This window comes from Mytilus edulis, chromosome 2 (genome assembly GCF_963676685.1).
Source record: "Mytilus edulis chromosome 2, xbMytEdul2.2, whole genome shotgun sequence".
NCBI classification, from domain to species: Eukaryota; Metazoa; Mollusca; class Bivalvia; order Mytilida; family Mytilidae; genus Mytilus; species Mytilus edulis.
This window is the reverse complement of record NC_092345.1, coordinates 11,331,752-11,345,076: the sequence shown is the minus strand read 5'-3', so window position 1 is coordinate 11,345,076 and position 13,325 is coordinate 11,331,752. Positions and strand designations below refer to the sequence as shown.

Below are 13,325 nucleotides of genomic sequence, written 5' to 3'. Positions count from 1 at the left end.
CATACATGGAAGTGGTTTATTTCTTTGACCCCTCGATTTTACAGGTGGATGTTTATTTAATATGTTTTTAAAATCTTCTTCATAATCATCATATATACTATTTAAATCTTTCTCTGTACAATTTTCTGAAATCTTTATTTTCTGTAAATCATTTGTAAATTCATCAATATCAAAAGTTTTGTAACGTCTATATGTTACATCCCTGCGTTTTTGTGCAGGTAAAGTCCCTTTCACAACTGTTGAAATAATATTGTTACAGTCACTTACACCATTTGGACTATTTGCTGTTTTAAAACACAAATTCATTTTGTTTATATCTTTTTATTTGATGTGTTTAATCTCAATTAATACAATTTTTACAATAGTGTCAATTTATCCAATTACACCTTGGCCCGAGGTTGCCTGACTGAAAAATAAATATGCGTGTTTTAGTTAATGCAAATATATGGAACATAAAATTAAATGGTCAAAAACTAATGTTTACGGACATGCGAGTGCTTGTGAATGAATAACTTATGATATTCATAGATATTACAGTGGGTGGACATGTGAGTGCCCCTGATTGTATACAGTGATTTTTTATTTTTAATACAACTTATAGTCATTGTTTAAAAATATGTTTTTAATCAAGATTACACATTTTACTAAATCAAATGAAAGTCATAAATATAAATCAGTTGCAATATAATTAATATATTTATCAGCTGTCAGCACTTCTGTATTGAAATGAAAAAAATCTTGAGGTAGCTATGTTATTTTGTTTATCAATTTTTGTTTATGAAATGTGGATTTTTCTCTCTTTTCTTATGTAATGTTTGCCCTATCCTTATTTGGCATTTATTTTTTATTCGACCTTTCCGGTTATAATGCTATTCAGCTACATATTTGAATTGCACGGCCTCCCAACGGTCTTTTGGCGCACATACTCATTGACCTGTTATCCTTGTTAATTTTTTCTAACGGTCTCATAGATATCGCTTAGTTTTCTTATACCGATTGTTTTGTGGGTCTGAAATTGAAAATTAAAAAGAATGAAACTTATATATTACCTCTTCTCGCAAATAAAATACTCATGCCGTGTGCACGTATAATCATTCCATTTGAATCCTTCATTAGAATTTATATGCATGCAGTTTTCTACTCTATTACTTGGTTCACCAGGCGACCAGTCAGTAAACGTGAACTTTTGTCCACTACCACCCCAATACCAATATCCATGTATCAGGTCTTCTTTCCCTCCCGTCCAGTATCCTTAAATGGAAGACCAATTAATTTTGCATTTTTTGAAGCATTTTTTTATTCTAAAATATTTTGACCTGATCACAACTGAATATTCAGTCAACAGAAGTATACCGCTGTTCGAAATTCATAAACCGATTGAGAAAAAACAAAAACAAATCCGGGTAACAAACTAAAACTGAGGGAAACGCATCAAATAAAAGAGAACTACGACACAATAGAAACACAACGCTAAAACGCAACACACACACAGAAACGAACTATAATATAACAATGACCATTTTCCTGAATTGGTACAGGACATTTTTAGAAAAAAAAAGATGGTGGGTTGCACATGGTTTTGCGTCTAACCAAACCTCGAGCTTTTATGTAAATGTTAAAATATAACATTAGATTAACAATATTTGATAGGACTACAGTACAAATAAATGCAAGAACAATAAGAACAAAGAAATGCATTACAATTAGACATTTCGACATGCTTATAGTTATCAAAGGTACCAGGCTTACAATTTAATACACAATACGTGCGCCTACATAAGACTCACCAGTGACGCTCAGATAAAAATCGTAAAAAAACCCGAATAAGTACAAAGTTGAAGATCATTGGTGACCCAAAATTCTAAAAAAAAAAAATGGTACCAAAATACGCTATAGGTTATGTTCGCCTGGGATAAGAAAATCCTAAGTATTTAAAATAATTCTTACTTAAATCTATAAAAAATATTGATTGATGATCATGTCAACACCGAAGCGGCGACTTACCACAGAATAGAAAAAAACACGTAAAACAAAAACCGAAACCACATAAAACAGTACAAAATAACCTTGCATTGTCACCTTATGAATAACGCTACGCTTCATAATGACAACACAGGTAAAAATGACGTCACGATTATTTTCGAAAAGTTTGATATAGTTCAAGATAAAGTTTTTAATTCATTAATTCATCCTTTTTTAAGTTTTATAAATGAGGTGCTTCTTTGCCATTCAAAGAATCCAAAAATATTACATGATTCCTGTAAAACACAATTTGAACTCCAAATCCATGTCTCAGATTTCCAAAAACATCAATAGAACAAATTTTATACCCAATCAAATTTAGTGATCTCTTATGAATTGATATCGCAAACATCGTTTGAAGTTTATGAGAGAATGAAATACTTTAGGAAAAATCTGAGACACGGATTTGGAGGTCAAGCTGTGTTGTACAATAATCTTTAAAATATTTTGGGATGCTACGAATAATAAAGAAGCTAAAGTGAGGACATCATATATATAGTATAGCAACTAATTGCATAACAATTAATTATTTAATAATAACGAAATTATCACCATTTGAAAGATTAATCTTTCTTCTTTCTTTTGATACCTCATTAATAAATTTATAGAACATCAGCTTAAGGTTGTCTGGTTGGGAGTGAAAAAATCTTGGTATTTTGCTAACTTTTAATACAACAAAAACATTTATTTTCGACATGCGCACCTGTGTGAATCAAAACCTCAAGGATCTCTTATAGGTCAGAAAATGAGCTTATAAGCCGGTATTTATTTTTCTTATTGATGAAGACCGTTCGTTTGCTATAACTGCTTATATCCAGTTCTATTGACCTTTAGCCGTCATATCACATCTCCTTGTTTTCATATATGGAAATAAAACAATTAAAGTTTTATATATCTATAACCATATCGGTAGTAACGTAATGACAATATTCGTTTTACATGTTTACCATATAAGTATTTCCCGTGCGCTGTACGGTTTGGGTGATAGTTGTGTTTTGACGTCTGTTCTATGAAACTGTTTTCCTCTCTGGTTGTTATTTCTGTCAAGTAACCTCCGAATTCTTGGCAATAATCCTAAATACAATATCTGATATAGTTCGAATATCAAAAATAACAAATCGAAGTGGACCATTTTTCAATGAATTAATGTATAACCAATGTTATTTTCAAAAAGTATATACTTCGCATTTCTCATGTGATTTGTTGGATATGCGTAAAATTATTATGAAGGTGTAATTACATACCCCTTCAAAGTTGAAATTCAAATATCCAATATGTATTTAAAAAAAGGTATACGCCAACCACAAAGAACTTTGAAGACACACACAAAGCCCTTTGAAGTAAACATGCAGTCACGATACTAGTATAAAAATTATACAAATATGCCCGGTTCTAAATCGCCAAAAGACAAACAGAAATTATGAGATAATCAAATAAAATAGAATCCCAGTATCTCCTAGTTTAACAAAACTTTAAGATGAAACAGCAGATAACCACCTACGAGCCTCAGTTGTCTTTACAACATGACGTGTTATGTTTATTCACATTGAAACGAGTTGGTATTACAAAATCAGCTTCAACATATGTAAAGTTGCAAAATGGATTACCTTAGTTTGTAACCAAGAATCATTAAAGATAACGATGATATAAGTTTATTTTATAGATGAGTCTTTATACTCCTTCGTATCTCTGTCGTATTTCCTGAGGTTTCACAAAGCCAAGTTCAGAAAATGATGCATTTTAATATAATGCTACATGTGGAACAGGATCTGCATACACATTTTATATAGGCCTTCCATAATATACAAACATTGTCTGGAACACTTTTTTAGTTTTATTGAAATTGTTACAGCTATGCGTAAAATTGAAAAGGGGTCAGATTACATTATTTTAGTCTTACCTGTGCGCCATCCCATGAAAGGACTTCTTTGCTAAATAAATAACAATTGCTATTGTGTGTTTGCCATTCTGGAGGGCAAATGGAACAAACCACGCCTGTAGAAAACAACAAAGAACGTTAAATCTTTACCACATTTTGTTAAGAAATAGAAAGAAAAATTAAATGTAAGTTTAAAGTGATTCACTACAACTTAAAAATATAACATTTAACGGTACAACAAACCCTACTCTTCTCATAAAGAAGTTACGAAAAAGACAATTAGACCGAAAGGAAAGAGTAAAAAAAGCATGAATGTGTGCAGGCGCAAAATAAGTGGAGATTAAATCAGAGGTGATAAAAAACTTCAAAACGTAGAATATATACTGTTCCTAGAATATATAATTTCAGACCATCAAATATTATTGTTGACTTTGATACGGAATATTTATCAACTTATAAAAAAGAAGAAAAAAAAAGTAAGAGACGCTATTTGACATAATGCTGGTTACTTGGGTTTATGCCTGTTTTTATAAAGTCTGAGTAGCAACTGCAAGCTATTGGATACCGAGTTCGTTGGAAACTTAATGTTCATTATGCAGGCGAAGTTGGCCTATTGTAACGTAGGTATGTGGAAATTGATGACTTGAAAATTTAAATCGTCTCATTGATCATTGATTCTGGTACTTATTTGGCCATATTTTACCAAAATTTGAGGTAGCATTCTAAAATGAAAAGGACAGATACCAGAGGGATATTCAAGGACATAAGTCGAAAATAAACTGACAACGCAATGTAAAATGAGGCCGAGGAAGTTTTGTCTGTTGTTTATTTAATTTCTAGTTCTGAAGACCCTTTTTATCTATATTTGATAAATGTCGTGTACATTAATAAAAAATTAACACTTGCACATTGTAAACACTTTTTCCAGAGGAATCAGTTGTAGAACAACAATATAGATATGTTACTAATCAAATAATCTGTGTTTGTATTTTTCGAAACTAGAGCTAACACGTAAATATTTCATACATGATCATTACCTATCATACTTTTACGTTATAGAAAAAACAAACTAACCTAATGTAATGCAAAGTAATGTAACAATCCACATTTCAGAATTTTGATATCAGAGTTTCTTATCAATCATGTACACAATGCTTATCTCTTATGGACAGGCAATATTTCATTTCTTTTATCATATCAACTTAGACCGACAAATGTATGATAGAATGTCACTGTGTCCAACTACTCCGCCAAACAATATTTCGATTGTTAAATATCGAATTTCCTATAAAGTTACGGACCACTAATTCATAGCTGGTGGATGTTTGTTTTACGATTTCAGAAATATCTCCCGTTCATACATGTTTAATGCTATGTGTACGTCGTTATGACTTCGGAGATACAAACTCAACAACCAGTTAACAATATAACCCATAACTAACTCATATTTCAATGATATTTTTCTTTATGAAAAGACATATTTTTCATACTAATAATCAAACAGGAAAACTCTTCAACCAAATGAAAAATCGTACTTTATTTCAGCAAAAATCATGAAGACAAGGGTTCACCAAATTGTAACACCCCATAAAAGTGGTTTAGAAAGTCAATAAGGCAACAGTAGTATACCGCTGTTTAAATGTGATAAATCTACTGAGAGAAAATGAATCATAGTTACAAAATAAAAACATGGGAAACACATCAACTATAAGAGGTAAATAAAGGAACAACTGGAACAATGAATTGCAACAAAAACAAACGCCAACACACATAGAAACGATCTATTTGATAACAACATTTTTCAAAAAAAAAGGATATTCCTGCATATTTCACATATTTTGTTGACAGTATACAGAGTGATCAACTTCAAATTGTATTGTGTTATTAATTTTGACTGTCGATTTTTACAATTCCAATACTGGGGACATTGGATATTCTACGTTGAACAAATTCCTATTGCATCAAATTGATTAAAGGGTATCATATCGATTGGCATTTTTCAATAAAAGTCTCTGGGACATCTAATAGTAACGAGATAAACAGAACTTAAGTTTAATACTTTAAAATTAAGATTCCAATCTAAATAACTATTTTTTTTTTTATCTTAAATTGAATTTGAGTTTTCTGTTGTACTTCTAAATTAATTAAAAGTGAACACTTCCGTCCTCGACAAAAAAATTGTGTGTTGCTTGAGTGAAAGTAGGTTTTGTTTTTCACCGAATTATTATAGTACTAATACCCACGACAGAATAGAGCAGGGCAAATTGCAGTTACTACTTAATGAAGAAAGGAATGAAGAAGAAAGACAATTACATTTAAAGGGAAATATTAATTCTATTGGCGTTAATGTACATTATGCACGTCAAATTATAATAGATCACCCTAACGACAATCAGACCGATGAAATACACACTTCGCGTAATTTATGTGGAGTTGGCTGGGATATAAGGCACATTGTTCTTGTCATTTTAGTTATATCAACTATTATTGTTATGATAGTTGTTTTATCTAAATGTTCATAGGTAAGAATACCCAGTAACGAAATATCAACATTGATTATGAAGTTTGCATAGTACTAAACAACAACATAAACGGTACCAATTTGTCTTATTGCAATTTAACTATCTGTTTTTTTTTTCAAACAAAGTTCACGTGATTTTATATTCTTTCTATGACTTAATGACTGGGGTTCGTGTTGCTTAGTCTTTAGTTTTCTATGTTTTGTTTTCTGTACAATTATTTTTTGTGTTTGTCTTTTTATTTTTAGCCATGGCGTTGTCAGTTTTTTTCAATCTATGAGTTTAACTGTTCCTCTGGTATCTTTCGTCCCTCTTTCTTAAATAACTTGCATAAAAATCAGCCACATACATAGACTTAAGTACGGAGAAATAGTATGTTAATCAGACCTATATATTGTTGATGTACTTTACACGTTGATGTTGTCTAACTGACTAAGTTCATGTATGAAAAGCCATATATATAATCATGAACGGTTTATGTTGCTGTGTGTTAGTGCATTGGCATTTTGGTCCTCAATGCTTTATTTGGCCTTTTCAACCTTTTTGGATTCGAGCGTCACTAATAAGTCTTTTGTAGACGAAACGCACGTCTGTCGTATAAACTAAATTTAGTCCTGGTATCTATGATGAGTTTATTGATTATGTCTAATAAACAAGGATGTCGAACTTAATAGAATTCCGTCGCAGTATCCCAGTTTGGTGGTAAAGTGCACGGATTGAAGGGAAAAACGCAATGTCTTAGGTATAAGGTACTATTTCTGTGCTTAAATCAACATTATTTTATCCATTCTACTTTAAAAAGCAAAAAGCAAAATATAACAAAGGGACATTCAAATTGTAAGTCGAACATAAACTGACAACAACATCGCTAAAAAAAAAGAACTAAAGACAAACAATAGTACGAAAAACACAGCATAGAAAACTAGTGACTGAGCAACAGTTACATCCATTAACAAAACTAGGGGTGATCCCAAGTGCTCTGGAAGTAAGTTAAATGGTCAACCATTATAAGCCTCAACTAAACAATAACGTTGTATTTAGCATCTGGGCGAAAGATATGGATATATAAGACTTACTACGCATTGTTGATAGCTATTATTTGTGTGTTTTTCTGTCCTATATGTTCTCCCATTTATCTGTATTGCAGTCCTGTCACGTAATGAAATCATTTTAATGTTATATTTAACATTATCATACAAGCGTGAGGTTAGGCTAGCCACAAACTGAGGCATAGCCGAGGGCAAACATTGTACCGGAGGGGACAATAAACTTTCTATTCCATTATCTAGTTAGTAAGTGTTCCATTATATCGAAAAAGACAATAATTGGCGCTGGTGATAAATCAACTGTCGTAATATAAAAAGCAGAAACTAAAACATAACGTTTACTTCATACATATTCTGAAATCCTAAGGCTAAGTCGTACAATGAGGTAAACCCTTGATACCATAGTTGAAACGTGACGTCGTTACTCCTGAAGTATTTTCAAAATCCTCCAATCCCGTACTGCATTGAAAATCGAGCGAAATATAATGACGCTTTCGATCAAATAGTTTTATCGAGGTCCAAAAATTCAACGCTTGCAATTTTAATAAAAAAATGAAATTGTTGTGTATACTTATTTTATAAACAAAATGAGAATTGAGGTATAATTAAGGAATTTTTTGAATTTCTATAAATCAAAATTAACTTCAGAAACAGATTTAAAATTGATCTGTTCCCTATATTTTATGTTAAACATGATTATAATTCGTTTTTGCGAATTACTCGCATCGTTTATCTTCATCGTAAAGATATGGTGAACATGTGAACTTTTTGAACTTCCATTGATGTACATTCACACTGTTGTTATGCTTTGTGTACATTGCAGACTGTGTATGTTTATCCAAAGACTGACGCAGATAGAGCGAATAGAAATAGTTCATGTAAATATCATTCTGGATTGTAATGTCAAACTGTCACCACAAGGCACAACAACCTAACTTAGGTAGAGAGTTACCGGTCCTGAGAGTGTCTGACATGAACTTTCGGGGGTCCGTCAAAATACTAATTTAAAGTAATTTACAAGCATCTTAGAGTTATGAAATATGACCCATATGCAGATGAAGTGTTACTAACGATGATTTAATACTCAAATCGAAGAAAAAGTTCGGATTTATGACTTTTACTGGTATTATGTTTTGGACATTTATCTGAGGAGTACTCACTAACTAGTAGAAAATGGGCGATATCAATAGAGACCTATCTATCCATTTCTCAACAAAGTACTTATACGGTTTAAAACACAACGAAGTACTCTGTGCAATTGAAGAGGTGATCTCTAGAGAAGTTACTGTGAAGGAAAAAAATCAAAGGGAAAGATTGATCACTGTTGGAATTAAAATTCGAGACAGGTCAGTTAATTTTGTAGAAATAGATAAACAATTAACAAATGTCACAATTAAAGATTTGCCCTACGAACTTAGTGACAGTTTCGTTACAACACAAATGTCGCAATTCGGGCAAGTGGTCCAAGGTTCGATCAGGAGAGGTGTCATCAAAGACACCAGTATTGAGAATGGTACCAGATATTTACAGCTTAAAAACTGTGTACCTATACTTCCTAATAAGATATCATTTGGTGAACATGAAATCAGACTATTTGCCGACAATAATAGAACATCCTGTAAATTCTGTAATGGAACTGATCACCCCTCGTTCAAATGTAGAGAAAAACCCCAACAACTCCGTAAATGCTACAATTGTCATCAGCTTGGACATATATCTAAAGACTGTCTGAAGGAGGTTGTCTGCAATTATTGTTTGTTAGCGGGGAATATAAAGCGGGACTGTGAAAAATATCAGGATGACGAAACAAGGCGAGAAATGGGAGAATACGCAGATGAAATCTTTGAAGGGAGACGTGGTCAGTCACAAAGCTTTGACGAATCCATAACACCGTGTGACACAGGTATAGAAGACACATAAGTGATTCCAAAATCAAAAACTTTAATACTTGGGGCATCAAACGGTAAACGGTTGGGAGATTTTAGCCCTGATGTTATAAATGCGTCTGTGTCTGGTGCCTCCTTTGAGAATATAGATGAACTTCTTAATCATGCTCTGTCCATCATGGATGACACAGATGCGAGTGTCGAAAAGGTGGTCATTTGTCTCGGGACAAATGCTATCACTCGTAATAGAAGTGACCCAGATGAAGTGAATGTAAACGCTACGAGTGCTGTTAACTGTGTGAAATCAAGATTTCCGAATGCAAAAATAGGTCTCTGCACTATCATTCCTCGTAAAGGCAAAGGACAGAGCATTCTAAAATTGAATGAAACAACACAATCTGTAAACAATTTTCTTGCTAAATTAAGTAAAAAGGATAGTTCTGTATCTCTGATTGACACTTTTAATATATTTTGTCGAAATGGTAATGCTGTGAGGCCACTTCATGACATTAATGACCCTAGCGGAGTACATATCAGTGATAAAGGGGTAGATAAATACATTGTTGAATTGTCCTCATTTTTTGGTAATACTTATGTAGTTGAGGCAATTGTTCACACACCAGCTCTGCGAAAACGCAATCTGAGTTCAAATACTACCCCTTCATCTACTGAAAAGCAAGGTAAACATCACAAAAGTATCGAGGATGGACTCCGTAACAGGAGTGATCTGTTGAGAACTGAGAAAAATTGTTTTTCAAATAATACTCTGAAATGTATTTGCCTAAATGTATGTGGGTTGAGATCGAAGCTTAAGTCTCCTGAATTTCAGGAACTGATGCTGATGTATGATATACTTATATTTTTGGAATCAAAGACTGGTGAATTTGACATTCTAGGGATGCCTGATGGGTATAAGTATTTTGCTAAGCATAGAACAAAATTTAAAAAGAAGTCGTGTGGTATAATTATTTGTTTCAAGAGTAATCTAGAAAAGTTTTTGAAATTTCCAAAATCTAATTCTGAATTTGTACAGTGGGTAGTATTGGAAAAGGGGTTAGTTGATTTTAATAAAAACTTGTTAATGGGTTGTATGTATCTTCCATCTGAAAATACTAAGTATTCAAGCAATGAGGCGTTCAAAGAGGTTGAAATTGAAATGATAGAACTTGTTAATAAGTATGATGGTCAACCTCTAATTGTTGGTGATTTGAATGCCAAAACCAAATTGTTAAATGATGTTGTCATCCCTGATGACGGTCTTTTTGATATACTGGATGATTTTGAAGATGTCAGTTTTGTATCATATTTGTTCGATTACCAAAATTTATGTGACAATAATGTATCTTTAAAGCGATGTTCAAAAGATGGCAGTGTGCCTAATAACTATGGGTACAAACTTATAGATTTTTGTAAACGTAACAATTTGTATATTGGTAATAGTAGGTTACCAGGTAATGACTATATGATAGGCTTGACTACATGTAATAGTGTATCTCTTATTGATTATTTATTACTGTCCTCCAACATTTTTTCACTGATAAAAGAATTCAATGTTCTCGAATTCAATCCACTTTTTCTGATGTCCATTGTGGCCTATGTTTTTGTTTTCATGCTTCAGTGAACATTTTTACTACACATTCCGATGATAATTGTAGTAGTCAGCGTGGTCATGCGCGATTGGTTCCAGACAAGGAAAACCGGTTAATTGAGACACTCGTCAGTGACGTTACAAAACTAGACGAGATATCACTGCTTTTATCGGTGGACAGTAGCGATCGAAAAGAACGAATCAATACAGTCGTTGACAAAATATGTGATATTTTTAAGAGCACTGCTAGTCGTGTTTTTAAGCCAAAGGGAAGATCCTATCTGTCTGATTCTTCTAACCAACTTTGGTTTAATAAACAATGCAGAGATAAGCGAAAGTTTTTCCATAAAGCGAAAAACCGTTACAGTTTTAATAAAAATAAAGCGAACCGAGATGAGATGAAAAAGTGCGGGAAAGTTTACAGAGCCGAAATGAATAAAAGTTTTGAGAGTTTTCAACATGCACTAGAATCTGACATGCGTAAACTTTCGAAAAAAGATTCTGGTAAATTTTGGAAAATCTTGAAAAGATTGGATAGAGGGGGGTCTGATAAAGATATCAAAATTATTATTGATCAATTATATGAGTATTTTAAGTCATTAAATAAGAGCGATGTTCCAGATGATGATATTGATTTTGAGGATTTAGTTAATAGTATAAAAAGTCAGGGGGTTATTGAAATTATAGATCAGGAAATTACAGAGGACGAAATATTGTCAGCTGTTAAAAAATTATGTAATGGCAAAGCCCCAGGGGAAGATGGGATTGTGAACGAATATATAAAAAGCACGGTGAATCAATTTTTGCCTATTTACACTAAGTTATTCAATTTAGTGTTTGATTCTGGAATCGTTCCCAAATCATGGCTTATTGGTATCACTAAGCCGTTATTTAAAAACAAGGGGGGTCCAAATAATTTGGATAATTACCGAGCTATTTGTCTTACATCGAATTAAGGAAAAGTGTTCACCTCTATACTTAATCAAAGACTTAATGCTCTGTCAGACGAGATCGGGATTATAACTGATGCCCAGGGTGGTTTTCGTAAGGGGTATTCTGTCCAAGATAGTATGTTTATCATGCATGCTTTAATTTCACTATATTTGAGTTCGGGAAAGAAATTATTTTGCGCTTTTGTAGATTTTAAAAAAGCTTTTGATACAGTATGGAGGGTGGGACTATGGCGAAAATTGTTAAAATATAACATTGGTGGGAAAATGTTTAAAGTTATATTGAGCATGTATACGGATATTAAGTCTTGTGTTAAAAATGGAGAACTAAAAACAGATTTTTTCCCGTGTGAGGTAGGTATAAGACAGGGAAAAAAATGTCACCTTTTCTCTTTGCCTTATACCTGAATGACTTGGAGGAATATCTGGATGAAAACTCTGTTGAAGGTCTAACATTTATGACTGACAAATTTACAGCGAATCTTGATTTGTATATCAAGTTATTTATTCTTCTGTACGCCGACGACACTATTATTTTTGCGGAGTCGGCAGAAGGGTTGCAAAAGGCTCTGAATGTTTTTGAGCAATATTGTTTTGAGTGGAAACTCACTGTGAATGTATCAAAAACTAAGATTGTAATTTTTTCAAAGAGAAAGTTTAATAAGAATGTTACTTTTAAACTATGTAATGAAATTATTGAAATTAAAGACTCGTATGTTTATCTTGGTCTGCTGTTTAATTACAACGGAAACTTCTTTCAAGCTCGAAAAAAACTGGTAGACCAAGCTCAAAAAGCACTTTATGCTCTATACAAGAAGATACAAAATATCTCACTCCCGATTGATTTACAGTTAAAATTATTTGATGCATTGGTGGTTCCTATTTTGACCTATTCTTCGGAAATATGGGGGTTTGAAAATAAAAATAATACTGAAAAATTACATCTACAGTTTTGTAAGCGTATTTTGGGGGTGCGATCCTCTACGCCAAATTTTATGGTGTATGGAGAACTTGGAAGATTTCCACTTGAACTGCAGAAGTTAAAAATGGTATGTTTTTGGCACAAGCTTGCAACAAACGATAAAAAATTATCGGGTAAACTGTAGAAGTTACTTTGGTACATGCATGAGCATGAAGGTTATAATTTCAAATGGGTTAACTATGTAAAATCCGTGTTTAATGACTGTGGCTTTTGTGAAGTATATAATATTCCGGAGCAAGTTGATTATAATTATATTAAAAATAATGTGAGGCAGCGTCTCCAGGACCAGTTTATTCAAAAATGGTTCTCTGATATAAATAACTCATCAAGGGGGGAATTTTATTTACACTTCAAAGAAGAGTTTTGCTTAGAACCATATCTGTTAAAATTGAGGCGGGGTCATAGAGTTAATATATGTAAACTAAGGGTATGTAATACAAAGTTTCCCATTAA

General features: G+C 32.6%; 1 protein-coding gene across 1 annotated transcript; it reads right to left on the bottom strand.

The window, feature by feature from the left end:
• Nucleotides 1-301: 301 nt before the first annotated feature.
• Nucleotides 302-5,038, bottom strand: LOC139510134 (perlucin-like protein). The gene is made up of 5 exons (XM_071296446.1): nucleotides 4,976-5,038; nucleotides 3,923-4,017; nucleotides 2,970-3,096; nucleotides 1,050-1,251; nucleotides 302-406 (listed from the first exon to the last, which is right to left on the bottom strand). The coding sequence occupies exons 1-5, from the start codon at nucleotides 5,007-5,009 to the stop codon at nucleotides 373-375; spliced, it is 492 nt and encodes a 163-aa protein (XP_071152547.1). The 5' UTR covers nucleotides 5,010-5,038; the 3' UTR covers nucleotides 302-372.
• Between the last annotated feature and the right edge of the window lie 8,287 nt (nucleotides 5,039-13,325).

What these genes read in the sequence shown, in the direction of transcription:
- LOC139510134 (XM_071296446.1), bottom strand. Translation starts at nt 5,009, where the DNA reads ATGTGGATTGTTACATTACTTTGCATTACATTAG. An exon ending in TTTCATGGGATGGCGCACAG is followed by an intron (nt 3,097 to 3,922) that starts GTAAGACTAAAA and finishes TATTGTATTTAG; the next exon opens with GATTATTGCCAAGAATTCGG. An exon ending in TATTTTATTTGCGAGAAGAG is followed by an intron (nt 407 to 1,049) that starts GTAATATATAAG and finishes TTTATTTTTCAG; the next exon opens with TCAGGCAACCTCGGGCCAAG.